Source organism: Physcomitrium patens, chromosome 23 (assembly GCF_059467195.1).
Source record: "Physcomitrium patens ecotype Gransden chromosome 23, ASM5946719v1, whole genome shotgun sequence".
Lineage (NCBI taxonomy): Eukaryota > Viridiplantae > Streptophyta > Bryopsida > Funariales > Funariaceae > Physcomitrium > Physcomitrium patens.
Genome location: NC_143432.1, coordinates 14009538 through 14035520, shown reverse-complemented (window position 1 = coordinate 14035520; position 25983 = coordinate 14009538). Strand labels below are relative to the sequence as shown.

The 25983-nt window shown below is 38.6% G+C and overlaps 3 protein-coding genes and 1 long non-coding RNA gene across 7 annotated transcripts; 2 read left to right on the top strand and 2 right to left on the bottom strand.

Annotated features, from left to right (window-relative positions):
* Positions 1-506: 506 nt before the first annotated feature.
* Positions 507-3629, bottom strand: LOC112275820 (protein RMD5 homolog). 2 transcript variants are annotated; one of them, XM_024506492.3, is made up of 5 exons: positions 3137-3554; positions 2499-2924; positions 2003-2329; positions 1528-1887; positions 507-1379 (listed from the first exon to the last, which is right to left on the bottom strand). In XM_024506492.3, exons 2-5 carry the CDS (start codon positions 2712-2714, stop codon positions 1128-1130), a joined length of 1155 nt encoding a protein of 384 aa, XP_024362260.1. In that variant the 5' UTR covers positions 2715-2924; positions 3137-3554; the 3' UTR covers positions 507-1127. The 2 variants fall into 2 exon arrangements, with proteins under 2 accessions (XP_024362260.1, XP_024362262.1); XM_024506494.3 differs by having other exon boundaries at positions 2003-2314; positions 2499-3629.
* Positions 3630-4385: 756 nt separating this feature from the next.
* Positions 4386-6021, top strand: LOC149986580 (uncharacterized). Of its 2 annotated transcripts, XR_016500432.1 has the most exons (3): positions 4386-4520; positions 4761-4861; positions 5264-6021. It is a non-coding gene; the product is annotated as an uncharacterized LOC149986580 (long non-coding RNA). The 2 variants fall into 2 exon arrangements; XR_016500431.1 differs by lacking the exon at positions 4386-4520 and having other exon boundaries at positions 4624-4861.
* Positions 6022-11019: 4998 nt separating this feature from the next.
* LOC112275819 (cysteine proteinase mucunain) lies at positions 11020-14070 on the top strand. Of its 2 annotated transcripts, none has more exons than XM_024506489.3 (5): positions 11020-11806; positions 12188-12423; positions 12615-12758; positions 12929-13442; positions 13604-14070. In XM_024506489.3, exons 1-5 carry the CDS (start codon positions 11332-11334, stop codon positions 13675-13677), a joined length of 1443 nt encoding a protein of 480 aa, XP_024362257.1. In that variant the 5' UTR covers positions 11020-11331; the 3' UTR covers positions 13678-14070. The 2 variants fall into 2 exon arrangements, with proteins under 2 accessions (XP_024362257.1, XP_024362259.1); XM_024506491.3 differs by having other exon boundaries at positions 11048-11806; positions 12929-13384.
* Positions 14071-15220: 1150 nt separating this feature from the next.
* LOC112276094 (glyceraldehyde-3-phosphate dehydrogenase, cytosolic) lies at positions 15221-17860 on the bottom strand. The gene is made up of 6 exons (XM_024507099.3): positions 17710-17860; positions 17309-17407; positions 16867-17036; positions 16619-16737; positions 15770-16492; positions 15221-15640 (listed from the first exon to the last, which is right to left on the bottom strand). Exons 1-6 carry the CDS (start codon positions 17858-17860, stop codon positions 15577-15579), a joined length of 1326 nt encoding a protein of 441 aa, XP_024362867.1. The 3' UTR covers positions 15221-15576.
* Positions 17861-25983: the final 8123 nt, after the last annotated feature.

Sequence of the window (25983 nt, the reverse complement as noted above, 5' to 3'; positions counted from 1 at the left end):
CCAGATGACAAAGCCCATGGCAAGAGTACAGCAGCAAAACCTGCAAAGTTTCTTCCTCCAGTGCCTCCATCCTCGGATGTTGATATCAAAAAAAAAAAAAAAAAAAAAAAAGGATTATTAATTAGAGTTTCGTTTGTGAAACTTTCGACCGAAATATTGCTACAAGGGATCCCTCGTGGAGAAATTAGCAACTCGTTTCAATCATTTCCTGAGCATATTCCAAGAATAGCAGTGAGCCCAGAAATAAAAGCAATTAAAATAGTTTGAGAGAAGGAGCCACTGCAGAGTTTTTGGTAGGTACGCATTCCAAACATCTGGAGGAAAATGAATAGAAAAGTAAAAAGCATGAGATGGGCTGGGAGCGAGATATGTAGTTCATATTTAATTGAACACCCACAGTTGGTAAGCAATTTTAAAAGAGGAACAGTAGATTAGTAGTCAAAAGCTGTAAATACAGGCTGTCTCTAACAGTGGCCAATTCAAAGTTCGTCTCCTTTTTCTGTCAGTTTCTACCGCAACATGAGACTCAATTATAAATAATAGAATTGCTACAATTGATTTGTCACAAGCAAACACTTCAAACCCATCTGAATGATCCTCTACACTAAAGTGATCTAGAATTCATTCGCTTCATGGCATCTGGAAGATGAATCCCACAGTTCAGCAAGTGCCGATTATGTCCCAGAACTTTCTCAAACGGCTGCTCAATCATTGCAGTCCATACTCAGGATTATGATTCTAACCAAGTATTGACAAGTTACTCGTTTCTGACCAAAATGCAGAACTTTCAAACTCATAAATCTACAGCTCCTAAACTCAAGATTTGTGACGAGGCCGATTTCTACACCTTCACAACCTTGCAAGTAACTCCCAACCTTCAACTTCTTTCAGCTTAACCCAAATCGATACACAGGGATTCTGTGACATCAAATGGATTGAAGCACACAACATCCAATGTACACAACAGTGTAACAATAGAGCTCAATACATACAACTGCACAGCCTACAATTGAACCCTGTCAACATCTGTACAGCAATTCAACCACCAACATTTCTTGCGCCAAACTGACTTCGCAATCAGCCAACTACAGCTGCAGAACACAATACATATCCATCGCTGGAGGCAGTTAGAAATGGATTTGCCGGCATTGAGTGGCTGAGATTTCCTGAGGACAATATGGGCATTTAAACGTCCGTGAATTGCTCTTAGCAAGCTTCTGAATGGACTGTTTGCAGAGGACATGGCCGCAGCGCATGAGCATCGGAGGATTGTCAGCTGTGCTCTGCTCCCGTGACACAGGACACGCAAACACGGAGTGGAAGTTGTATACATTGTCTAACTCAATTTCAATTGGCATTTGCTTCATTTCTGCCCACTCCTGCATCAGTCCCAGAACAATCAATCCTTCAGTTCCAAAACAACCTGTGTACCTTGAAAGACACAGTAAAAAGTGTACGAAACTTGAAAAACAAACAAAGAAGATAAGAATGAACAGAGATAGAAGGCAAAGAAAGCTATAACGTTACCTGTTTCTTTGAAGACATGACTGTGGCGAGCTTCAGCAGAGATGGGAGTGCTTGGGCACCTGCAGAAAGAGTGACCTGTAATGGACTTTCGTATGCCTGACCCAACAGGTGACAGCACTCCCTAGAGAATTGCAAGGCAACGGTATCCCAGTGAGATGGGGAAATAAGATCTTTGTAAGGAGAGCATTCCAATCGATTGGCCCACAAGAGACACGCCATCAGCCTCTGTATATCGGACATATGCTGCGCGGCAAAAATATTAAAGGACAGTTTCGCATACTCAAGAGCTTCCCGACGCCCTTTGGTTCTGAGCACGTGAACAAACTGTAGTTGATGCAATTGAAACTCCAACGAAGAGCCCTACAAGATTAAGCAGATGAGTAAGTCACTGACTACACGATTCTTGACCAATAAATTCAAGCAAGCCAACTGATCGCGAGGAAGAATTTAAGAAGACAAGAATCTGTCTGCGTACCTTGGCTTTCAGGGTCTGTCGATTCTTCCTTGCCCAATTCAATGCTGGCTCCAGGTTCTTGACATGAAGATGCACCAAATTGTGATACATTTCATACAGCGGGGCCTTCAACGAAGCTGCATCAGGCTCTTGAGCCTCATTCACCAAGCAGTCGCCTAGTTCAAATAACCCCAGCCGATAGAGATGCTGGGCTATGATCTGATTGATCAAGTGGATATCAAATTCAACATCTCTGTATGCTTTCACAATGTCTGGGTTGAAGACCTTGTCAAGGACTTTTCCGTATTTTGCCATTGTTGTATTGAGCTCCTTCTGCGCAGCTCCTACCTGGACTCAAATATGGGAAGAAATTGCACAAGAATTCTTGATCGCTACAAAAACAAATCATTCAGGCTGTGGAAACAATTGTTTAACAAGGAAGGTATTCGACACCCTGCACAAGCAAACTGGTTGATGCCAGATGTCACAGTATTAGTTTCAACATTTGAATGCTTACCTGGTTTGCGGGAGAAATTTCAGATAGTTTTTGTTGCAGCTTCATGAGTACTCCCTTTCGAGCTTGAGAAGAGCAACCCGCAATTCCATTGAGATGCTCTGCAGCTGCCTGGACTTCGTGAATTGTTAGGTCAATCGCGTCCTGTGTCTTCGTGTAGCACACCTTTTGCTTCTTGGATACACGATCAAATGCCTCTTGAACGGAGGTCAAATCCATTTTGTCTGTGCTGACTAGGTTTACAAGTTAGACGGAGGCTGAAACCCAAGAGAATTCTGGTCACCCTAGGAGGCCCTTAATTATCATATTTGCGCCCCATCAAAAGGATCTCCCTCGAAATTAAGCTAACTCTCCCAAATGCTCGAGCTCTTTCGGTTCAATACCCACGCTACCCCGAATGTAGATCCTCCGACAAAGCTCTCCTTCCTCCTGAAAGCCTAGAAATTGATGTTGAGAAGATGCAACTTACAATTAACATAAAGATCTCAACCTAATTATCGATTCCAACCAGCACCAAAAACGATACCAGGTACGCAACCCACATAGCCCTCCCCAGAGAACGGAAATTCACCAATTCATTCAGTACTTCCGGGGAACTTCATCACTCCAACAAAGAGCTGAAACATCGCACATGGCCATACCCGAAATACGAACTCAAAAAATGGCACCCCTTTCCACTCCCACCCACACCAGAGGCACATAGAACCCACATCTACCAATCTGCAACCTCCAAACTCTAAGATCCGTCTGCGCCCAATTACACTCCTAAAGATTACAGCACAAACTCTTCTTCACGAGTTTCCATTCCACTTCACAGAATTGAAGCAATTAGTGTAGTAAAAGGCGATTCGAGCACCACAGACATCGCCCAAGCAAAGACAGCTGAGAATGGCTCCCTGGAGACTAAATTTGCAACAAAGATGCTAATGAAAAGATATCAAGGCAATGGAGTCATTCAACACGAGGGAAAATCGGAGTCATATCCTGCTTCTTGTAATGTCTGCCTACATAAGGAAACATATGCATACTCTCTATGAGCCACCTTTTCAATACCAAATTGATGCCGCCGGCAAGGCACTCCATCTACTACGGCATCTATAAATAATTGCGCGGTCTCGGACGAGAGTGGACCAAGTGATTCGAGTTATTGGCCTTATGTCTCGAAACATCAGGCTTTGTGTATGGAGTTTTCATCTAGGACGTTCATCCAGTCCGTTCTCGGATTGTGAGGACGCCAACCTGCCAGAGGATTCATGAGACATTCGATCTATTTCTGAGAGGCTTGCATTCAAAGAAAGGAACCGCTCTCAATTTCAACTGATTCAACCAAGATTGCTGAGAGAAGGGTCTTTGAATTCTGTTTTCGCGGATCGACTGATGGCGATGAGGAGTTATTCATTTTTCTGCAATTTAGAAGACTGCCAGAATCGTCTGGCAAGTGGGGATGGGATGGATGTTACGCTTTGTTGAATCCTCTCAATTTGAACTAACGCAGTTGAAGTAGCTTTCAAGGATTTAATTGGTGAGGGATTTAAGAATTTTTGGAACCGTCAGTGACGAAGATTTGAAGCTATTGATGAATTCCATGGGATGCTTGAACTCACTCTGCTTTTGAGTTACAGCTTCGTTTTAGGGGTAGGGGGATTGAGGTGGAGGATGTGAAGTTGAACGGTAATTTTGTGCTGAAATTTTGGATTTCTTGGATTAATTATTGCTCTTCTAATTTTGATTTTTGTTTATTGTACTTAAGATTTGATGAAATGATGTGTTTGATCGGTTGCACTTTGAGATATTAGAAATAGTGTTATGGTGTGCAAGGAGAGCTGTGAGAATGGAAGTGAGAAATATGAGGTTGAAAATTAGAATTGCTGTGCAGCGCTGCCCAACACGCCACTGGAAACGATTCACTTATACCAGAATCTGTCGCCGTTTCCTCTCAGAATGGAGCCTCCTCTCAAGAAGGGCCAAGACGGTCCTTCTTTTCTTGCATGGAATGGCTCCCATTTACGATCTTCATGCACTGAGGTCATCCCTTTAGGATAAAGAGCAGTCGACTGCAAATCACTTGTGCATCATCCTAATCTTTGTCTCTTAGAATTTGCTCTCCAAAACACTGCATTGCGATTCTTTGTGACCTGTTTGCTCTAGTTTTTATTTCGTTTAATGCTCTTGCCTACACATGCCGCCGAAAAGTTCACCGAATATACTGACCTGGAGGGTAGACAAAGCCTGCCAGGGCTGATCCTGGTTCGAGCTTGGTCTTAGGTTTCTGCAGCATGCACTGCCCCATCGAACCTGCAAGTGAAGATGATTGGGAAACGCTAAACCTCAACACCGAGCATTGTGAAGAGCCCTTCACAACTAGGGTGGGTACTTCGACACCGCAGCTTATCCCTAGAGAATGTGGATCACTTTTTAAATGTGATGATCTTCTCTGTGGTCGTGAGTTGATGTTTACAACCTCTGGATTTGGATTTACAGAACATAATTTGATGACAGGACGCTCCAACTTTGTTATATAATTTGTGCTCTGCAGCAAGTGGGCAATTTTCTGTAGATAGTTTAAAATGTGTGCTCAGAATAGTTTTTAACCCCTTGTCAAACTGGAAGGAGAGTCCACACAGCCAAGCAGGGTATAGAGAAGAACCAATCGAAGTCCTCATATACCCACATTGTATATTGGTGCCTTTGAGTTCAAGCTCCGTTTACTGTTTGCTCACAAGTAGATAAACATAATCAGTGCAGTTGGCTTCGTTCATTGTACACAGCTTTTCGAGTGCCTTGCAAACTGGATCTGGGGATGGACATTGAGCGACTTCGCCTTTGCTTCGGAGCGCTCTACGACACAGCTAGTGGTCTCCGAAGAGGTGTGCCCGCCACAATTGTGTATGTGATTGTAGTGAGTGTGAGGTTTTCTTTGGAGATTTTCTCTTTGTTTTTGCTTCTTGTTTGACTTGCTCAATGAATGTGTATACTATATATAGGGGAATATTAGAAAGACCCACCCATTTATTGAATCCTCATACCCTATTATAACCATCATTAGATTACAAAAAATGCATAATCTCCAAAAACCATTATTAGAATCATTGCCCTCATCTTAACTCCCTTCATTTCCAATAGCTACTCCCTTCATTCCTAGGTCCCATTTTGACCTCCTTCATTCCCTTCCTTTCCAATCCATACTCCCTTCATTCCTAGGTTCCATTTTGACCTCCTTCATTCTCAACTCCAGCTCCGCTTCCTCTATTTCCAATCTATGTATTCATGTTTTTTTTGTACATTCAAAGACTAAAACAACTTGATCTACAAACTCTACAAGCTACTTGGAATTAGCCAACTTGTAGCTTCAATACAACTTGATTTACAAATTCTACAGGCTACTTGGGATTAGCCAACTTGTAGCTTCAATAGAGTAAGTGTGTATAGTGAATGACACATAATAGCAGCAAACAAGAACCTATTTGATTTTTTATCAAATGTGAAGGTAACACTAAAGCTAATTTTAGTTGTCAAATGTTATACAAGCACTACAGCTCTAGACAGAGATATAGCAAAGTCAATCTTTGGCATAACAAGTTTTTGCTAAAAAATCCAAGGGGCGATTGCCAAACTTAGATCTCATCTATATTATTAATATATTAGTTCAATAGAAGTGTTTGAATATTTATTTGGACAACATTACAAGTGTACAAGAATCAACTTTATTTTGTGGATTTAGTAGATTAAGTGAAAATCTAGACTACTTTGTAAAGAAAGTACATAGAAACTAGCGCTTTATTATGAATGATTTTTAATAAGTAATAATTTTTGCAACTTTTTGCACATCTTTTTTAAATCACATAAGCTTTGTATAGTATTGTTGGAGGCATCATCAACTCAATAAATGTATAATAAAGAATTAAGTTGAGAAGTAATATGCTATAATAATCTCCACAATCTTCAAAGGTTGGTTTATGCAAATACAATTTTCTTCTTCTATTGTATCTTTTAAGCTTTATTATTGATCTAGATAATAATATTCATAACAATAATATTTTTTGTACTTTTTCAAATGATTGGATAGTCAATTGGTACTTATGAGATATTTAGGGATTACTAAATTAATGCAATGACACTGAATATATTTGTTGATAATAATTTAGAAAATTTGAGTTATCAAATCAATTTATTTATCAAATATGGCAAGTTTTTATTCTTGAACTTCTTCTATTTTTATTCATTATAAAGAATAATAATAATAATAATAATAACCATCATCAAACCAAATTAGGTTATTGTAGAAATCTTCATTAGCAATACTATTCATTTTTAGTTCTAATGTTTCAACATTTTTGTATGTTCATCCTCTTGTGATTTACACTAGGCTAGTAGAGAGAGTCATGCGCTTGGTAAAAAAATTGCTAGAGAAGTTTCACCAATCATTTTTTTTTTTTTTTGTATTTTCTTTATAGTCCAAGCAAGTTTGTAATGGTGGGCCTATAGATTATTCATCTTAGCCTTTTTCTTATTACACTTTATCTTTTTAGGGCAACAACTTTCAATTCTACTTTAAATAAAGCATATAAAATTGATTCAATGTTGAACTTTCAAATTTTGAATCCACATTCTACCAATGCAAGCATTTCAAAAAACACTATGATTAAGGTTATCATAGAGTAAAAAAAAAAAAAATGCAAGTCAATTGCAACATTCAATTTTGGTTGTGAGTGTTGTCTAATTGTTGGCATTTGTTATTGTACTTTTACCATCTATAGTATTGTTGTTTGTGAATATACTAGAGACAAATTTAGCCTCTTCAACTACCAGTATTTCAACTTGTGGATTTACTTCAGCAAGCTTTAAAATGTTACTATGGATTAGAAGCAAAGGTTATGAACTTGAAGGGATTTAGGAATGGTAGAAACAAAAGATATTAGAATAAGAGCTAAGAATGGAAAGAACAAGGATTGTCAACAAGAGAAGTGAAGATGAAGATATGATTTTAATAATAGTTTTTGGAGATGGTCTATTTTTATAATGATGGTTATAATAAAATGGACTAATTTAATAAATGGATGGATTATTTTTATATATATATATATATATATATATATATATTAAAACCACACTCCAATTTTATTAAATCCATACTCCTAATCCTACTAAATGATTCATTTTGTAACCATGTCCCTTATCCCCGACTCCCTTTCCATCTCACATCTCTTGTTATTTGTTCTTAGAAACCATCTCTACCTCTAATTCTACTCTAGGCCGACCTTACCTTCTCCATCTCTAACCTTGTCTCCAGCTCTATATCTACCTCAAGCCAATCCCACCCATGTCTCCACCTCCATGCCCACCCTACCTTCTCCATCTTCATCCCTGTCTCCATCCCCATGCCTACCCCAGACCAATCCAATTTATAATTTATCAATTAATTAATTAATTAATTTTTATGATTTTTTAAAATAGAATATAATTTTATTTTTGGTGTGGCTTTAACAAAGTTGGGATGTTTATTCTATACTTAAAGTAGTATAAATTTATATGGATTGAGTAGATTTATTGAAATTCTTATTTAAATGTTCTAAAGTAACAATTAAAATGAAATAAAAAAACAAATTTGATTATCTTTGAAACTTCAATTATTTAAATATATAAAATATATTCTTTATAAAATATTTTTTAAAATATATAATTTTTAAAGATATATCTTAATTAGTATTATTATTTAATTAAAATTAATAATATTTATTTATCTATTGCTATTAAATAATTTATATTGAATGAATTTTTGCAAAAACTCAAAAAAAAAAAAAAAAAACTTAAAGCAACAAAGTAATAACATATACTTTTTATTATTTGTTACATGATTTATGAAATAAATGTATATTGAACAGTTTAAATATTTAAATAAATAATAGAAAAATAATAAAAATAATATCATAAAAAATAAAAAAATAAAAATTTGGCACAAAAGAATTGATATCGAATTCTAAATTTATATAGACTGGTAAAATCTAAATTAATTAGTAATTCTTTAAAATCTTATAATTCTTCTAAATATTTCATTTTAAATATTTTTTCTTCAAAATTCTTATCAAAATCTGATAGTAAAGATATTTTTTATTTTTACTTGCTTTGATATTGTAGATTCTTTTAATTTTTTACTATTTTATATAAATTTATGTTAACTCTTTATCTTTAATTAATTAAATTAAATTTCATTACATTATTTCTTATTAAATTTCTATAATAAAACTATTTAAGTTTCTAGATAGTATAACTTTTGTAAAAACATTTTTCATCTATATTTTTAGACTTTTTATAATCACTTTTAAAAATTGTCTAAAATGTGGAATTTTTACATAATTTATTCTAGAATTATTATAAGATTTTATGTATAAATATTTCTCTATATTTTATCATAGCTAGTAATTAAATGATTTTTTTAAAGAAAATTTGTCCTGTTTTTTGTGTTAAATTTTATAGATTTAAAGATCATACTTAAAACGATTAATTAACTATACTTTTTGTTATGGATAAATTATGATTTTTTTATTTTTATTTTTTTTCTTGTTATTGCTTAAGAAATACTACTATTATCAAGTATTACAAGGAATTCCAATAATAAATTTTTACAAAAACTAAGTTATTTTAAAAATATGTCAACTTACTTTAATACTTGCAAATCTTATAGAATTAATGCTTATAATGTTGTGGTAGAGTAATATTTATTGTTATAGAATTTTATGATTAAAATATTTCTTCTTTTAACAAGCAATGGTGCCAATATTTATTCTAAAAGTCTACATAAATATATAAAAACCAAATTTTTTAATCTTCATCTAAACTAGACAATTGAAATTATAATAATTTATGTATATTTATATATACATATATAGCATGAATAGAAATAATCATGATTTTTAGAAATATAGATAATAAAAAAACTAGTATAAACTTAAGTCATTTATTATAAAATTAGTTTTTGTAAATTTTAATAAAATTCTTGTTTAAAATATATCATTGAAAAGGTTAAATTAAAATTTTATCAAAACTGTTTATTTCAAAAAACAATTATTGAAAAATATAGTAATAGGTTTCTAAAAGCATACTTTTTCTTCTTAAAGCAACGATTATAACAAGAATTAATACTCTAGTATTATAAATAAAATAAAAATAAAAGATCACTTTTTAATTACCAATACAAAGAAATGTTAACCATCTAATATAATTTTTCAAAAATACTTAATTTTGATTTTTGTAACAAATATTTAACAAGAGAGAAGTTGATTCTTTGTTTAATTTTAATTTTAATTTTAATTTTTATCAAATTTAGGTATATTAAATATTATTCACATATCTCCTAATTTAATCAAGTTTTAATTATTTTTATTCTTAAAGAGAAATTAGTATTAATGAATATTTATATTTTCAGAATATTAATGAATATTTATATTTATATTTATATTTATCTTTACTCTGTACTGATAAAAATCAAAACTTATACAACCTAATCTTTTTTTGTGTTTTTCCAAGTATACAAAAAGAGTTTTGAAAATAAAACTTTTGATATCAAGCTGGTCATTTGAACCAAAAAATTATTAGTTTGAGTACTTTTCTCTCAAATAAATTTATTTGTTTATCTTTAAGAATTTCTTCCTTGGAATTTTTAGGCAGTTAAAAGACATCTACAACAACGTGTGGAGATTTATGAGTATATTCAAAGAAATCAGTAAATAAGTATTCAATGTAAAAAATAAATTAAAATGAAATGAAATAAAAGCTTGATAAAATAATACTATTTCCAATGCCTACTTTATTTAATTTTTACGTATTTATTTATCTATATTTATTGTGAAATAAAAAATAGATATTAATATGTCCTAAATTTTAAAAATATTTTTACAAATATTTAGGTACTATCTACTTCTTGATTTCTTCTAGTAAACAAATGCTTCTTGTAAACTTTTTATCAAAGAAGATGCTCCATTGCTATCTTGTCATTAGTTATTTGAAACATTTCCTGATATTTTTCTTTTCTTTTATTATTTTTTAAACATTTGTATTCACAAATTTTATTAATAAAGCTTTTTACACAAACATTTATCTATCTATCTATCTATCTATATATATATATATATATATATATAATGAGTAAAATATCAAAAATAGTATAAGCACGTCTTTTCCTTTTGCTCTGAATCGTTCAATACATTGCATGTAAAGAACCATTCAAATTTTCTTTCAATAAAAAGCCAAATGTCAAATATTTTAAGCGACCATATCTTTTGCTTTTTGCTTTTTCTTTATCTCCTCCGTCTTTTTTCGTTAGTCACGAAAGATGGCATAAATGGCTGACGTACCTTAACGTTTCCGCTCTTTCGTGCCGTGAACTCTGGCCCAACGTCCTTTTGCCGTGCTTTTTACTTTTAGAGGGGGGGCAGGATTGGCGGAGTGGGCAGGTTGTGAAAAGTTTCGAATGCGGTGCCCGCTCGAGGCGTAGGGTTGCTTGCAGTGAACTTGTTGGGAGGGAGGGGAGAGAGCTCTTGAGTGGACGTTCTGGGACGCAAAGGCCCCTCTGCCACCTTCGTTACGCATCCGCTGGCGTTCAACATGGGCGCACGATATCCCCTCGCGGACTACTCAACTGGGCACCGCCTGGTTTTTCACGATATTGTGCATCTAGCCTGCTTTACGGCGACGAAATTGGTACTTATTCGCGTAATCTGAGTCGGTTTGCAGAGCAACAGGGCTGCAGGATCGAGAGGTGGAGGGAGGGAGAGTTGTGACGAAGAATTTCAGTCTCGGTGTCATTGAGCTTTCGGAGAATTGAGGGGTGAGTTTTGAGATGGGTTGTGGTGGGAGGATGGCGATGGTGCTAGGACTGTTCCTTGTTTTGGTGCTGGCGATGGGGTGGGAGCAAGGGAACGTCGGGAGGGCAGATGCGATCATGGACTACGAAGCTCATGAATTGCATTCTGATGACGGAATGCTGGACGTGTTCCACCAATGGCTGGAGCGGCACTCTCGCGTGTACCACTCGCTCAGTGAGAAGCAGCGCCGGTTCCAGATTTTTAAGGACAACCTGCATTACATTCACAACCACAACAAGCAGGAGAAGAGCTACTGGCTGGGGTTGAACAAGTTCAGCGACCTCACCCATGACGAGTTTCGGGCTCTGTACCTGGGAATCAGACCTGCTGGCCGGGCTCACGGCCTCCGCAACGGGGACAGGTTCATTTATGAGGATGTTGTGGCAGAGGAAATGGTGGATTGGCGCAAGAAGGGCGCCGTGTCCGACGTCAAGGACCAAGGCTCATGCGGTAAACAACATACCCACGATGTACTTACGTTAGATTAATCAGCTTTAGGCTCTCCTTGTTTGCCCGAATTCTGTGCAGATCGTGATTTTTCCCATGCAGAATATTCTTTACATGAGGCATGCTTTTGTTTGCAGCATTGCCTGAAGCTCCAGGGTTTGGGGTTTCGGCAGTTAAGGAAACAACGTGGGATTTGAAGCATTGGTGTTTCATGGCTTTTCTTTGCTGCTTGTAATTGTGTCGGTCGATTTTCTTTGCGACGATTCATAATTGTCTTGTGGTTTTGTCGTGACTCGTCATTGTGGTTGATGGGCAAGAGTGTGGCTTCGGTCTGGAGCTATTTAGCTGAGTCTTACATCGTGCGGGCACGTTTGAATTGGACAGGTAGTTGCTGGGCGTTTTCGGCAATTGGTTCGGTGGAAGGAGTGAACGCAATTGTGACTGGCGAATTGATTTCTCTGTCCGAGCAGGAGCTTGTGGATTGCGACAGAGGTCAGAACCAGGGATGCAATGGTGGTCTTATGGATTATGCGTTTGATTTCATCATCAAAAATGGTGGAATCGATACCGAGGAGGACTACCCCTACAAGGCAACTGATGGCCAATGTGATGAGGCCAGGGTAAACTCTAATGTTTTGATTTTCTCCATTTGAATTACTACGTTATGTTTTACAAAATTTCAACGGTGATTAGTTTATCATGTGAGGTATGGCATTTTGTTCGCAGATTTAGCCAGAATTTGGCATTCATTTGCATCTTGGTGTTGTTCGATTTCTCTCAGAATCTTATTAGTGACGATTCTCTCTTGCAGAAAGAAACCTCCAAGGTAGTGGTCATCGATGACTACCAGGACGTGCCAACAAAATCAGAGAGTTCACTTCTCAAGGCAGTCTCGAAAAATCCTGTCAGTGTTGCCATTGAGGCTGGAGGTCGCGACTTTCAGCATTATCAAGGGGTGCGTCATTCGAGAATCTTCTAATCTACTCCATCAACCATCTTGCTTACGTGCAAACCTGTTTGAATCCCCATCAGTTATGTAGTGCCATTTGCAGTAGCATAATTTCAAATCTGGTTAGTCTGGTTGCTAATCGTAGTCTGATTCTTTTTCTTCCATTTGGTAAACAGGGAGTCTTCACAGGTCCTTGCGGTACTGACCTTGATCACGGAGTCTTGGCTGTCGGCTACGGCACTGACGACGACGGCGTAAATTATTGGATCGTTAAGAATTCATGGGGTCCAAGCTGGGGAGAGAAGGGCTATATCCGCATGGAGCGAATGGGATCCAATTCCACTAGTGGTAAATGTGGCATCAACATTGAGCCATCCTTCCCAATCAAGAAGGGGGCTAACCCTCCTCCTGCGCCTCCTTCCCCTCCTACTCCTGTGAAGCCACCCTCCCAGTGCGACAGCTCCCACTCCTGCCCCGCGTCCAGCACCTGCTGCTGCGCATTTAACATTGGCAAGTACTGCCTCCAGTGGGGTTGCTGCCCTATGGAATCTGCCACTTGCTGCGAGGACCACTACCACTGCTGCCCCTCGGATTTCCCCGTCTGTAACTTGCGCGCTGGACAATGTGTCAAGGCAATATACTCTTCACTTTTTGCACACGATTGGAATGGGCAATTAGAAAGCCTAGTTGGTGAAACCCCGGTTCCTACGCTTTGCTTGGGGGCTTTCTTGGGATTGTTTACGTCCTATGCAAGTTTTTTATAGGTTTTGAGGGAGTTTCTTACCATTGGGGAGAGGTTAGGATGTATGAAAAATATCATGGAAGGTTCTGATTGCTCTCATCTTTTGCAGAGCAAGAACAACCCATTTGGTGTGCCAATGCTGGAGCGAACGCGTGCCAAGTTCAACTGGCCAAAGGTCAGTGATGATTCTGAGAAGGGGAGGGCTTCTTTCTAAGGGAGCTTTTTATTTTTATTTTTTAGTTTAGGGTGCGGGCCCTGTTGGTCCAAGAAGGATATTATTGATTTTCTTACCCATCGGCAACCATTCTTTCATTCATTCATAAGTAGAAACCTTGAGCTTCAGATTGTAGTGGAGATGGGTGCTCCCCTGTGGGAAATGTCTTCCAGATATGACCAGTGCGTATCGTAAGGAGAATGCTCAAGTATATTATTAATTGTTTGCGCTATCCCAGTCATGAGGAAGTCAATTGTAATAGCTACCTTAATGAAGGATAAGTGGAACTTTTCTAGTATGTTTAAGAAGACATTACATGTTTTTGTAATATAATTTTATGGAGTGATGTGATTATTATCTTATTGCCCATGTTACTAAGAATTTTTAGTTATGTTGTTTCCAAATTTTGGATTTTTTTGACATTGACAATCATATAAATAGCCAAGTTTAGTAGTCAGCTGGTATTTTCACTGCATTATTCATAATAACAAAAATAGCTAATAAAATCATATATCCATAAAAAGATTATATGTAAGTAAATACTAATAATATATTGAACTTTAGTTTTTTGAATAAAAAAAACATATCGTTATAAATTACTTTTATATTCAATAAAAAATAAAAAAATAATAAAAATAATGTCAATAATGTAAAAATCAATTAAAAAAAATACTATAAAAAAATTAAATATGGATAAAAATTTAAGTTAAATTAGAGCTTAATTAGAAGACACATGCATGCCAAAAAAAATACTATTTCAAACCATAGTAACAAAAAAAAAGATTTTTTTAATCGAAATTCATTATTTTAAACAACACTACCTACAGTTATAAAATGAAAGAATCCAATCAAAACCAATAAAAAGTATAAATAAATTAGTGATTAGTGTTAATACTACTACCAATTCCAACATTATACTTTTAAAACCCAAGCATATAAACTGATGAATATTCAATCTTACTATGAATAGGTCCTTCAAACATGTAAACCAAATATTCTCAATGTTAAATTCTAATGCCTTTTGAGTGCTCACTTTCTATGATTACTTTCTCAGCATATCAATCTGCACTTCCTTCCCAACAAGTTCACCGTATTTTGACAGTTATCTCAAAACGATCCTGATTCTTAATAATAATTTATTCGATATTTAATAAAAATATTTTTAATATATATATATATATATACACACACACACTAAAATTTTGAATACGTACACATAGGGAGATTGGTTTTGGAATAGACATGTTCCTTGATATCTAAGAAGTGAAGTATCTGATGAGCGTCACCTAGACGATTAAAGGAGCAGGTTATTGCTTAAGTGGGTTTCTGTCAATGAATCCAAAACTTGGCAGCCTTAGTAAAGATAGAATTAATACAGACAGACAGACATAGACAGACCTCAAGTAAGCAAGCGAGTAAGCATGAAACACACAGCATCATGGTGCAAAAACAACATCCAAAGCCCTAAAAAAACCAGTTTGCACATCACCGCGGCAGCCAAGCACGTTGGTATCAGACAAAAAAAGAGCTCGTCATTTGCATGTCAAGTATGATTTCGGTACCGCGCCCCAACAGTGCGCACATCGTGTTTTCTGAAGCACAGTTGGGAATGATCGAAGCGAAGCTCATCATCCTGCCGAGGAAATTGAAGAATTGCGACATCTCTGCCCTCCGCTGCCGGAGGTGGACACCTTCACCTTCTCAAGATGTATGTAGCCAAATTTACAGATTCATGCAGCTTTGCTGCGCTACTCTCTAGCTAGCCCCCTTAACTGTCACTAGTTTTATATCAGTGACTTGTGTGTGTGTGTGTGTACAATCTACAAAGGGGGAGCGTTATCTCTACATGGAATTCTACGGTGCGGCGGTCAAAAATGGTATCGAGAGTGCTGCACTGACGACATGTGGACGATGAGATCCACCACGCGGTGACTGCAGCACATATCCAAACAAAGGAAACAACGTCAGAGTGAGCTGAAACATTGCAATGTTCAAGAGGCTGGAGACATGGCGCGAAGCGATTTTAGAAGAGGAAGAGTGGAGGTGGGAGATGGATGATACCTGTAGCCCCACTCGTTGTCATACCACGCGACGAGCTTCACAAAATTGTCGGCCATGGCGAACCCAGCTTTAGCATCGAAGATGCCGGACCGGCTGTCACCCACGAACTCACTAGAGACAGGATCGTCGTCGCTGTAGCCCAAGATGTCCTTCATCTTCCCCTCGGCCTCCTCCCTGATCGCGGCACAAATCTCTTCGTATGGAACTCGCCTGTAGAACCTGACGGTCAAGTCCACGAGGGACGCGTCTGGAGTGGGAATCCGAAATGCTTGGCTGCGGATCTTGCCGTTCAAGGTGGGTATGAGGCGGCCGATTGCCTTGGACGCTGTCGTAGAGCTTGGGATGAGATTGAAACCCGCCACGGCTCCGCTGCGCCAGTCCTTCAACGAGGGGCCCTCCAACGATTTCGTGATGGCAGTGAGAGAGTGCACAGTGGTCATTTGAGCTTCTGCCACCCCGAATCTGTCGTGAAGTACCTTCATGAGGGGGATCATGCAGTTGGTTGTGCAACCGGCCATGGATACGACATTGTGCTCGGGTCTATAGTCGCGCTCGTTCACTCCCACGATGAACGTCGGCGCGTCTTTGCTGTAACCCGTAATAATCACTTTCTTCGCTCCGCCCTTTAAATGCGCTGCTGCGCGGTCTTTGTCGGTGTAGTTCCCCGTGCACTCCACGACGTAGTCTACTCGGTGCTTGCCCCACGGGATCTTAGCAAGATCTCTGTTAATCAGAAAAAAGAAGTTCTCGAGTTAGCATCAATCTCCGGTTGACAACGCGCAATTATGATGCCGATGACAACGCGACTTTCACTATCACCTTAGCAATGGAGCATGATCCGGGACTCACTTCTGTCCGTAGACGGCAACCTTCTTGCCGGCGAAAGAAACTGTGTGCGCGTCCTGAGCATAGATGTCGGCCATGGCACACTTCTGGCCGTGAACTGAATCGTATGCAAACATGTACGCCTGCGTTTCAGAGAACTCGAACTGATCAGCATAAACAGATTATCAGCCACCTTGAGTGTCCATGCAACACTGACTCAATCGCAGGTGCAAAAAACACAAGCAAGATTACGCAGTGCTGGAATCACGAACCATGTAGTCTGTGCTGATGAAAGGATCATTGACAACGACCAGTTCGATGTCGTCTCTCTCGAGGGCCACTCTCGCAACCAAGCGACCAAAGCGACCAAAGCCATTGATCCCAATACGAACTTTTTCCAATCTCCCAGCTGTCTGCGAAACTTTAACAGCGGTGCCTGCACCTGCTCAAGCAGAAGCCACACATCCAATTAGACTCAACAATCACTCTTGCAATTTCCTTGTAGCTGGGCACCTTATCTTCATTTTTATTTATATCTATCGTCAAAAAACAACCTGCTCCCCCGAAGGCGGCCAGACATCGGAAGACCAATGACACCAAAAGCCTAAAGCTGGACTAGGTGTGTTCCACTCCAATTCCGACATTCAAAACGGATTATTCAAGAAAATCGGACCTGCGATAGGAATATTAGATTGAAACTGTGAAGGAGATTACCTCTTCCCATCTTCAGCGTCCTGAAGGATCCACTTTGTCTCCAAAAATTGGAAACTCCACTTTGTTTGCCTTCAATTCCCAACACTATAAAGCTAGGCTCTGCGAACACGAGCAACAAGCAGCACTGGTTTAAAGCGTGCTGAACTCGCGAGTACTTCTTTGATAGTGTTCGCCGGCTAATGTAGCCGGCTAAATGGACATAACCACTCTCTGATCACGCACTTCTGGACCTGGAGATACAATTTAGAAGCCCATCAGGAAACGCCGTTGCCAGCGAGTCCAGCAAAAAATCTACCAGCGATGCAAATTGAAAGACTTCCCAAACTTTCCACAATCGTGTGAACCAATCTCTAAAATCACTGAATCATGTCAACCTGAAACACTCAGAAATATCGATCAACCTTTTTGGTGCGCTGGATTCGTAGCCTCCAGTACCCTGTGAACTGAAGCGACAAGGGCAACGAAGACAAGCGAAGTTCCACGGAGACGCGTGAATCTCACCTCGACAAACCACGAATCGTCTCGCAGCCACCCCTCGTAACGGCACCTCATACCCAGGTCGAGCTTTTTTGGACCAGACAAAACAAATACGACAACACTAGTTGGCGCTTCTCTTGAAACTTATTTAATCAGAAACATGCAAAAGATTGCCTGAGAGATCGCGCAGCCTTGTAGGATATTGCTTAGAAAACTGAATGACCACTGTAGATAGGTGCTTCGAAATGTTACGCAAAAAGACCACCGTGAGCAGGCAGTCTTATATGGCATCTGGTTCCCCGAACATGAGGCTCGGGAAAGGCCTGCTGGTGGCAGTTGCCGAGGTCATTTCAGCCCTGCGACGATCTGGAATCGCTGGGACTAGCTTGGCAATCATCGTCTGCCACGAAATTAGAAAGGTGCACGACCATCCAGCTGCAAATTTGGGCGGCAAGCGACACTCTCCCTGGGTGGATCTGGTCAGACAGGCCGCGGTGAAAACCCGCCTCCTTGTTAATGAGGCTCCCTGACATAGTTCCAAAGCCAGCAATCTCGCCCAGCCGGATGAAGGAGGGTGCGAAAAATCTGCTTCTCCAATCGGGGAATCCTTGCTCATTCAAAGGCATCTCTCAGCTCGTTTGGGAGCTTGAAAGAAAGAAAGGGAAACAAAAAATTAATAAAAAATGATAAGTAACACACTCCAGAGTACTCTTATTTTCAATACTTTTCATAAGAATTTCATCTGCATGGAACGTTTCCTATTGTCACGCTGTTGACAAATGAAACTTTCATGTGCACGGTCTATTTTAGTACATTTTGAAGCTTTCTGTTTACTTCTGACAAGAAGTTTTCACGCTCATAAAGGTGGACTGACGAGTCGTGGATTCCATTTCGATTCGGTTCGTTTATTTAAAGCAGTTTTGGATCCAAGAAAATCTGGTTTCCAAGTTAATTCCCGTCGTTCTATTGGGGATTCTTCGGTGGGCACTTTTTTCCTTTCCTTTTCCCTTTTATCCTTTTCTTTGATATTATCTTACTACGGTAAAGCAAATTTGAGTGCACAACTAGCAGATGCAACGCCATCGTCAGCAGGTCATAAAGTGTCTGTCACAGATACAAACTCCAGACTTGTTTCTCCGTATGATACAAGACAAAGTGAAGGCTAGAGTCATGAGCGAGAGAGAGAAAGAAAGGGAGATCACTCCTGAGCTCTCTCAAGTGAACATTCTGCTAAGCTCCAACAGTGAGTAAGAAAACTGTGCCGCGGTGAATATCAAGGCCCCACTTACTCAACATCACCGAAATGGGCACCTTTCAGTCTCGTCAAAGGCTAGGCGAAGCCGGGGCCACAACAAGAGCCCGTAAACCCAATAGTGAGGACCAGGGAGAGGGAGGAGCAGGAGCAGCGCGGCGATGAAGTAGGATGCGAATGCCAACACGCTCGTCGAACCAGGAATCGAACCAAGCGGCTGGGAGCGTGAACAAGCAAGCAAAGCAGCACGGCGCGGAAGGATGTGGTCAGAGCCCGTAGTGGCAGTTCATGCATCAGAGTGCATGAGCTTAGAATTGCACGAACCCAGGACCACGACGACGACGACGACAGACGGACTGGTTCCTAACGGCTCTGGAGCTGGCAGTCTGGATCGCCCAGTCTCATCGCTGGCATTGATCTCCGGGACAATGGAAGCCTAGACGTATGAGGTGGATGCCTAGCACTAGATCCATTGACAAGTCTTGGAAGTGAAAATAAGCTTCCAAATCTCGGGCTCGAACGAAAGCTCGGCCCTAGAGGGCGGTGAAAGCAGCGTCTGCTTTCTAGATACCATGATAGAGGTTTATTTTCAGTAGTTTTTCAATTGGGAGGAAATGGTGTTTTGCAACGGGTACTCCTGCAAAATCAAACAAGAAAACTTGAACAAGCAAATAAATTTCTGTTTTGAAGTTTTATTATCTTTTATTTTTGTTTTGGTTGAGGGATTAGTGGTAGTAGTAGTAGTAGTGACAATTCAACTCATGGCATTTCCGGTAATTTGTTGAGAAAATGCAATATTTGTTTAGCGACTGGGGTCATCGGACACAACTGCACATTTTTGTCGATTTTTGGCAACTTCGTCTAAATTCCTTAAAGAAGCGATGAGGAAAGTACAACTACCAACAAGTTAAACCAATTTGCTGTAGATGAGTGTCATCAATCTAAGTTCAATAAACTAGCTAACAATCACATCGTGCTCAAAAGCTTGAAGAGGAAAGTGGTGTGTAAAAGGCAAGTTGGGTGTATGAAGATAGACAAGAACTCCACTCTTTCGGCAGCTTACGTGACCAGGATGCGATTTCTCTTCGTGTTGGATTCGTAATCGGGCAGGGAGAAAACTCTTCGCTGATCTACGGATCTCTCAATTGATCAACCGAACAATCAATGGCGTAACACCTGGCTCTTTCTCCGCATCCGAGCGTACGACGAAAACGTGGAGGATTCACCCAAAAGATTTTGTGAAGCACGACAGGAGCATCTGCATCAGGTAGTTCCAACGAAGAGTTTTCTCCCTGCCCGAGTCCGCACCAGCAGATCAATTCATTCGGGCCCTGTGTGAGGAAGTGACGACGATTGAGGACGAGGAATCCGTGTCCTGAGCTGTGTTCTCGACACCTTCCTCCCCAGTTGCTAGAAGACTCACTAGATGATAGAATCTACGAAGCCGTGGACCGCATCTAGAATGAAATGAAATGAAAAAAAAAAAAAAACAAAAAAACAAAAAAAAGAAGAGAGCAACAGGACTATCTCCGTGAATGGGAAATCCGGCCCGCAAGCTTATCAAGAAAGAGTCCGGCGAGGTCGTGTCGATTTGGCGAGGGTGTGGGAGTGGGAACGGATGCTAGCGTGGGCTTCGAAGTGCTTGCGACGCGACGAACGCATCCGTGGTTCCAGGTTCCAGGTTGCGGGCCTCTTAATCAGGGCATCCCTGTCTCTGGGGATGGTGATCCGCTGCTGCAGGCTCAGCATGGATGGATCTGCTTGTATCGATCGCCGCATCCACTCTCCCTTCACTTCGCCCATTTCTATCTTCTCTTCGCCGTGAGCTAAAGCCCTCTTGCGCTGTTGCCGCGGCGGCACCTTCCGACAACTGCCACACAGTAAAGTGAAAACACTAGACATACATACACACACACTCCCTCTCTCCCTTCACCCATTCCTATATTCTTCATATTATATATATATATATATATATATAGTTTTATAATTACTATATGTGAATTGACACATTGACTTGACTGGGGTTTTTACTTGATTAATTGGGTTCTGATCACAGTATCTTGTTGTGTACCACATAATTTCAACACATAATCTTTTGTGTTGAAGAAGAACAAAAACATGTTCATATTTATTATTGATATGTGTTACAACTAGTTGAAGTGTTAAAACTAAGTTAGCATGTCACATTCATAAATTGGTATGTGTACACAGTAAGATAATGTGACCAAAACCCAATCAACAAAGTAAAAACCCCAGTCAATGTATCAATTCCCTCAATACATATTGTTTTTATATTGGTTGCTGACTACAAGTGGGATGATTTTGACGGACACACACTTCTCATTTACAAAATAAGAAACATTTTCTGTTTTATATGTTGCCCGCAGAATTGTGCTTTAAGAGATCACACTTTGCAACACAATACACTGCTACTATTACACATCACTTGATTGATTGTTTGATTGATTGATTAATTGATTGATTGATTTGTTGGTACAAAACAAGCTCTGTCAGGAGTAAATAAAGTATGTGCTGATTTGGGTAAGTTTCCTTTTTAAATTTAAATTTTTTATTTTTAATTAAGTCCATGGAGATGCATATTTTTTAGTGGGAGGATATTCTACTTATGACATAGTCTCCCATGTTCTTGATATTAACTTGGAAGTAGGGTTCATTGTCTAGTTGCTACATTTGATTTCTTGTTTTTTTTTTTTTTTTTTTTTTTTTCCTTTCCTTTCATGGGATTCTTGTTTTTTCTCAATGCATAATATCTTGCACATGGGTGGTGATATGAACGAGGATGTTGTTATTGTTGGTATTGTTAATGGCAGATTGATAAGATTAGTGCATAGGTATGGGCTTCAGTGGAGTGGGTGGAGGTTCCATGCCATGGGACACTGGGTCACCATTACCAATGAGTGTACATACCCTCTTCTTCTGTTTTCCATAGAGAGATGTGGGGTTTTTTTTCATGGTGGGTGGAGAAAATGATACAAGTCTTGTGGTCATGGTCAAGATATTTTCCCCTTTTGTGCAAATATCTTATTGATTGAAATTTAATATGTATTTTTTGAGATAGTTGTACAATTGTTTAATGCCATTTGCATGTGCTCTCTCTTGAAATGAATGTTAAACATATCTTTCCTTTTTTTTTGTAGTTCCAGCTATATTTTTTACAATATTACTTCAAAAAAATAAAAAAAAATAAAAAAACAGAAAAAAATTATTTTTATACATTGGCAAGAATCGAAGAGGTAATTTTTTTTTACAATTAAAACATTACATTAATAATAATAAATCATATATTGTAAAATTTTGGCTTAAAGTTGAATTTACTTGTTTACAATCATACAATTGTCAAAAGCAATTCTGGTGAAAGCATCAATGTATGATGGTAAAAATATACATTTGAAACAACATTTGAATATTTTAGTTTTTATCTTCCTAAGACGTGCTTGGAAAAATAAATATAATAATAATAATAATAATAAGATACCAGATTTTTGAGATGTTTCAAGAAGACCTCTATTTGCACTAAAATTCTGATTTTATAATGAATTAATGCATATACATATCATATATATGTATATATGTACACATGTACATAGTGCATTAAGTAAGGACTTCTACAAATAGTTTACAGGCCTGATTTAAATGCACATTTGTGGAAAATTAAAATTTACTCTTCCCAAAACAAATCACAGTCAAGCTTTTAAAAATCATACACAGAACATGCTAAAATAACACACACACACACAAACTATCAAACACACAAACAGAAAAGATTTTTTCTTTGTTTAAAGACTATCAAACAAAAAGTCAATATTGCAATCATTGGAGATTTAGGAATCACTTAAAATGATTTCAAAATTCAATACTCCCAAAATAACCCAAAAATTAAAAAAATAAGAATTGTTAAGTTGATAAGGCTTAATACAAAGGGTCTTCAAAGAAGGCACAATCTCTCTCTCTCTCTCTCTCTCTCTCACACACACACACACACACACAAATGATTCAAGTTTCCACAAGTTTTGAAGGTACCAAAAATAAAATCTAAAGGTTCAATTACTTGTTCCACCTAATATGGAGAGATAATTGAGATTCTATAAAGCCTTAGAAGAAGTGGGGCCCAAACCATGAGGATTAGCCACTTCTAAATAAAAGAGAGACTAAGCATCTCAAAAAGAATTTTTTCCAACACATTTCAATGTAAGATATTTTTCTACCCTTTGTTGACTTCTTTTCTTTTGAATGTCATCTCTTGCTTAGCCAAAATAGATTCAAACTATATTGATTGCTTTAGAAGAAGATATCTGCAAGCATGTAAATAAATAAACACACATATAAAATACATATTATGCATAGTATTGTATAATGTCACTCTAAAATCTTCAATGAACAACTATTAATTTGATTTTAAGTTAAACCATGAATTATGAAATGTGTAACTAGAACCTGAATGTGATTATGTGATTGATAAGAGAGACAGGGCTACATGTAATTATTGTTTAATTGAAGATAAAAAAATGCCAATACCTATATATATATATATATATATATATATATATGTTTATTTATTTATATGTATTTGTATGTATAAATACATATATAGTTTCATAATCAAGCTTCATTTATATTAAAAGAATAATAAACATGATCATTAAAAATATTTTATTCATGTGTATGGATGTATTTACAACATACCTGTGTATTTGTATAATTAACATGAAATAAATTAGTTTGGTGACGAGGAAACTTAATAAATTACATTTTAGATTGAGGTCCACTTACAAAACTTGCACAACGATCAGATAAAGGGCAAATATTTTAATATCATCTACTTGAATGATAAATGTTAATAAGAAACATGAAGCCTAGCATGCACAAAAGCCAGCCCTCCACAGATGGTAATAACCTTTGTGAGGCACAGATCATAAAAATAAATGCTGCATGACAAGGATTGGTTCAACATTGGAAATGGATATCCAGCCATGCCTTGTCAGCTGCATTTTCTGTGCAAGACTTGGTGGATGCAATGTAACCAACAGATTACCAATATTTCAGGGCTCATGGGACAGCTCTCTCTCTCAAGGACTGCATGAAATCACTGGGGAAAAGGGGAAGCAAGAGACATGAAGAAGAGGACATAGTCAGAGAAAATGAAAACAGAGAGATCCACCCCAGCCCTGGCAAGTGGATCGCCTGCACTGGTTCATTTTCTTTATGTTCTCCATTAAAATAATAATAGTAATAATAATAATAATAATAAATGTGTGCACTCACATATTCATACATACTTACACACACCACACACAATTATATATATATATATATATTTATTGGTGGTTTTGTAAAGCATGATGAGCCATCTGGTTGAAAGAAGAAACCTGCATGGGCAGCTTACAAAAGTGAGATTCTGGAAGAGGATGAGGTAGAACAAAGGAGGACCGTGGAGCGAAGGGAATGTGACAAGGAATCAAATATGTGTTTTGGTCCTTACTCTTCCATTGACAGTTACAATTCTAGCTTTACATTGAATTCGCTTGAATTTGGTTAACTGTAGCCTTTCACACTTCTGCAATCAATCACTCGCTCATAAAGTTTTATTGGAGAAAACAAACAAACAAAAAAAAAAAAAACAAAACAAAACAAAGAACGTAGTGTTGGGTGCACTTTCTAAGAAGCTTCAGAGAATGCAGCAGGCAGCTTCAAATGGTGATGAGTGAGACTGCAGGCGTTGGTCGCAGGTTTGGAGCTCCCAGTGGCAAGAGGGCAGGAATCACCCACAATCTGCGCAGGAATTCATGGGGCCGGCCAAAGCTCCATTCATGAGCCAGAGGGGCATACAATACTGCCCAGATAAGTACAAGGTGAAAAGGAAAAAACTTGAACAACGTGCCAGATGAATGAATGCTTCGAAAGTGGAGGGTTACCGAAAGGGAGCCATCAATGGAGGTCAGGAATTCTCTCCCGGTTTCCATCCTGGTTTCACCCATTCCGTCACAAAAATGGGAACAAGTAGTAGACAATTTGCTCACTTGATGAATCAGGTCGTGAGCGCAACCAGGATGATTGCACATGAGTCGGTGGGGCCGAGACCATGGAGAGGGCCCCAAAAAGCACTGGCATGGGAAGAGAGGGACCTATTCTTGGTTGAGTGAACCGCATCTCCCCCAAGTCCTTGGTTTAAATTAGTATTCCACCTTTCGATAGGACCAGTTCAAGCCGTTGCTTTAGATGTACCCTGAGCAGCAACCATGTTCAGGGATCAAACTCTGCAACGCGATTCGCCCGACCACTACACCTCTATGAAAAGTATTCTAATTTTGGAGTAGGAATTCCACATCTGAGCCGGAAGTCGAGTCTCAACAGTTCCATGCATGTTCTCTAGGTCTCATGTTCGTTGTGGAAGTTGCCATGTGGAAAAATGGCGTACGGCCCATACCCAGTCAGTCCCTGAAACGGGGTCGTTCACAACAAATTCCTTTCGGCTAAGATGAGTTGGCTAGGGGGCATTGGTGCGCAGCGTCTTCAACCTCAACCTTCACGGCAACGCAAAGCATTTTGATCTCTTCGTGGTGAATGTACAACCTGCGAAGTAATTGGCGTCCTAGAAGTCGCCCTACCGCCAACGCGAGATTGATTGATAGCCCGGCCGCAAGACCTACCCCCACGTTATTCAACGATGAGTTAGGCTGCGCATAGAGGTCTGCGAAGTCTCTCAGATCTGATAAACCAAAAGAGTAAACTAGGTAGATTTGATAGAGCAAATGTGGTATAGTTACATTTCTTTTGTTGGCATTCAAATGATCCTAGAGTTCATAATATTGCAATGATCGTTACAGGAGCATTTTCAGATTGTCCATGTTGATTGGTACATGAAAAGAGGATAAGCTCCCAGAAAGATAGGTCCTCGATAATTTGAAGTATACACCAGGGAGAAAAT

Bases quoted from the DNA above. Each gene is read 5' to 3' on its own strand.
- LOC112275820 (XM_024506492.3), bottom strand. From the start codon at position 2,714: ATGGATTTGACCTCCGTTCAAGAGGCATTTGATCGTGTATCCAAGAAG. The intron at 1,888-2,002 runs GTACGCAGACAG...TTAATCTTGTAG, and splicing joins GACAGACCCTGAAAGCCAAG to GGCTCTTCGTTGGAGTTTCA. The intron at 1,380-1,527 runs GTAACGTTATAG...GGACTGATGCAG, and splicing joins TCATGTCTTCAAAGAAACAG to GAGTGGGCAGAAATGAAGCA.
- LOC112275819 (XM_024506489.3), top strand. From the start codon at position 11,332: ATGGGTTGTGGTGGGAGGATGGCGATGGTGCTAGGACTGTTCCTTGTT. The intron at 11,807-12,187 runs GTAAACAACATA...TGAATTGGACAG, and splicing joins CAAGGACCAAGGCTCATGCG to GTAGTTGCTGGGCGTTTTCG. The intron at 12,759-12,928 runs GTGCGTCATTCG...TTTGGTAAACAG, and splicing joins ACTTTCAGCATTATCAAGGG to GGAGTCTTCACAGGTCCTTG.
- LOC112276094 (XM_024507099.3), bottom strand. From the start codon at position 17,860: ATGAGGTGCCGTTACGAGGGGTGGCTGCGAGACGATTCGTGGTTTGTC. The intron at 17,408-17,709 runs GTTGATCGATAT...TCGTGTTCGCAG, and splicing joins GAATCCAGCGCACCAAAAAG to AGCCTAGCTTTATAGTGTTG. The intron at 17,037-17,308 runs GTAATCTCCTTC...CTGCTTGAGCAG, and splicing joins GACGCTGAAGATGGGAAGAG to GTGCAGGCACCGCTGTTAAA.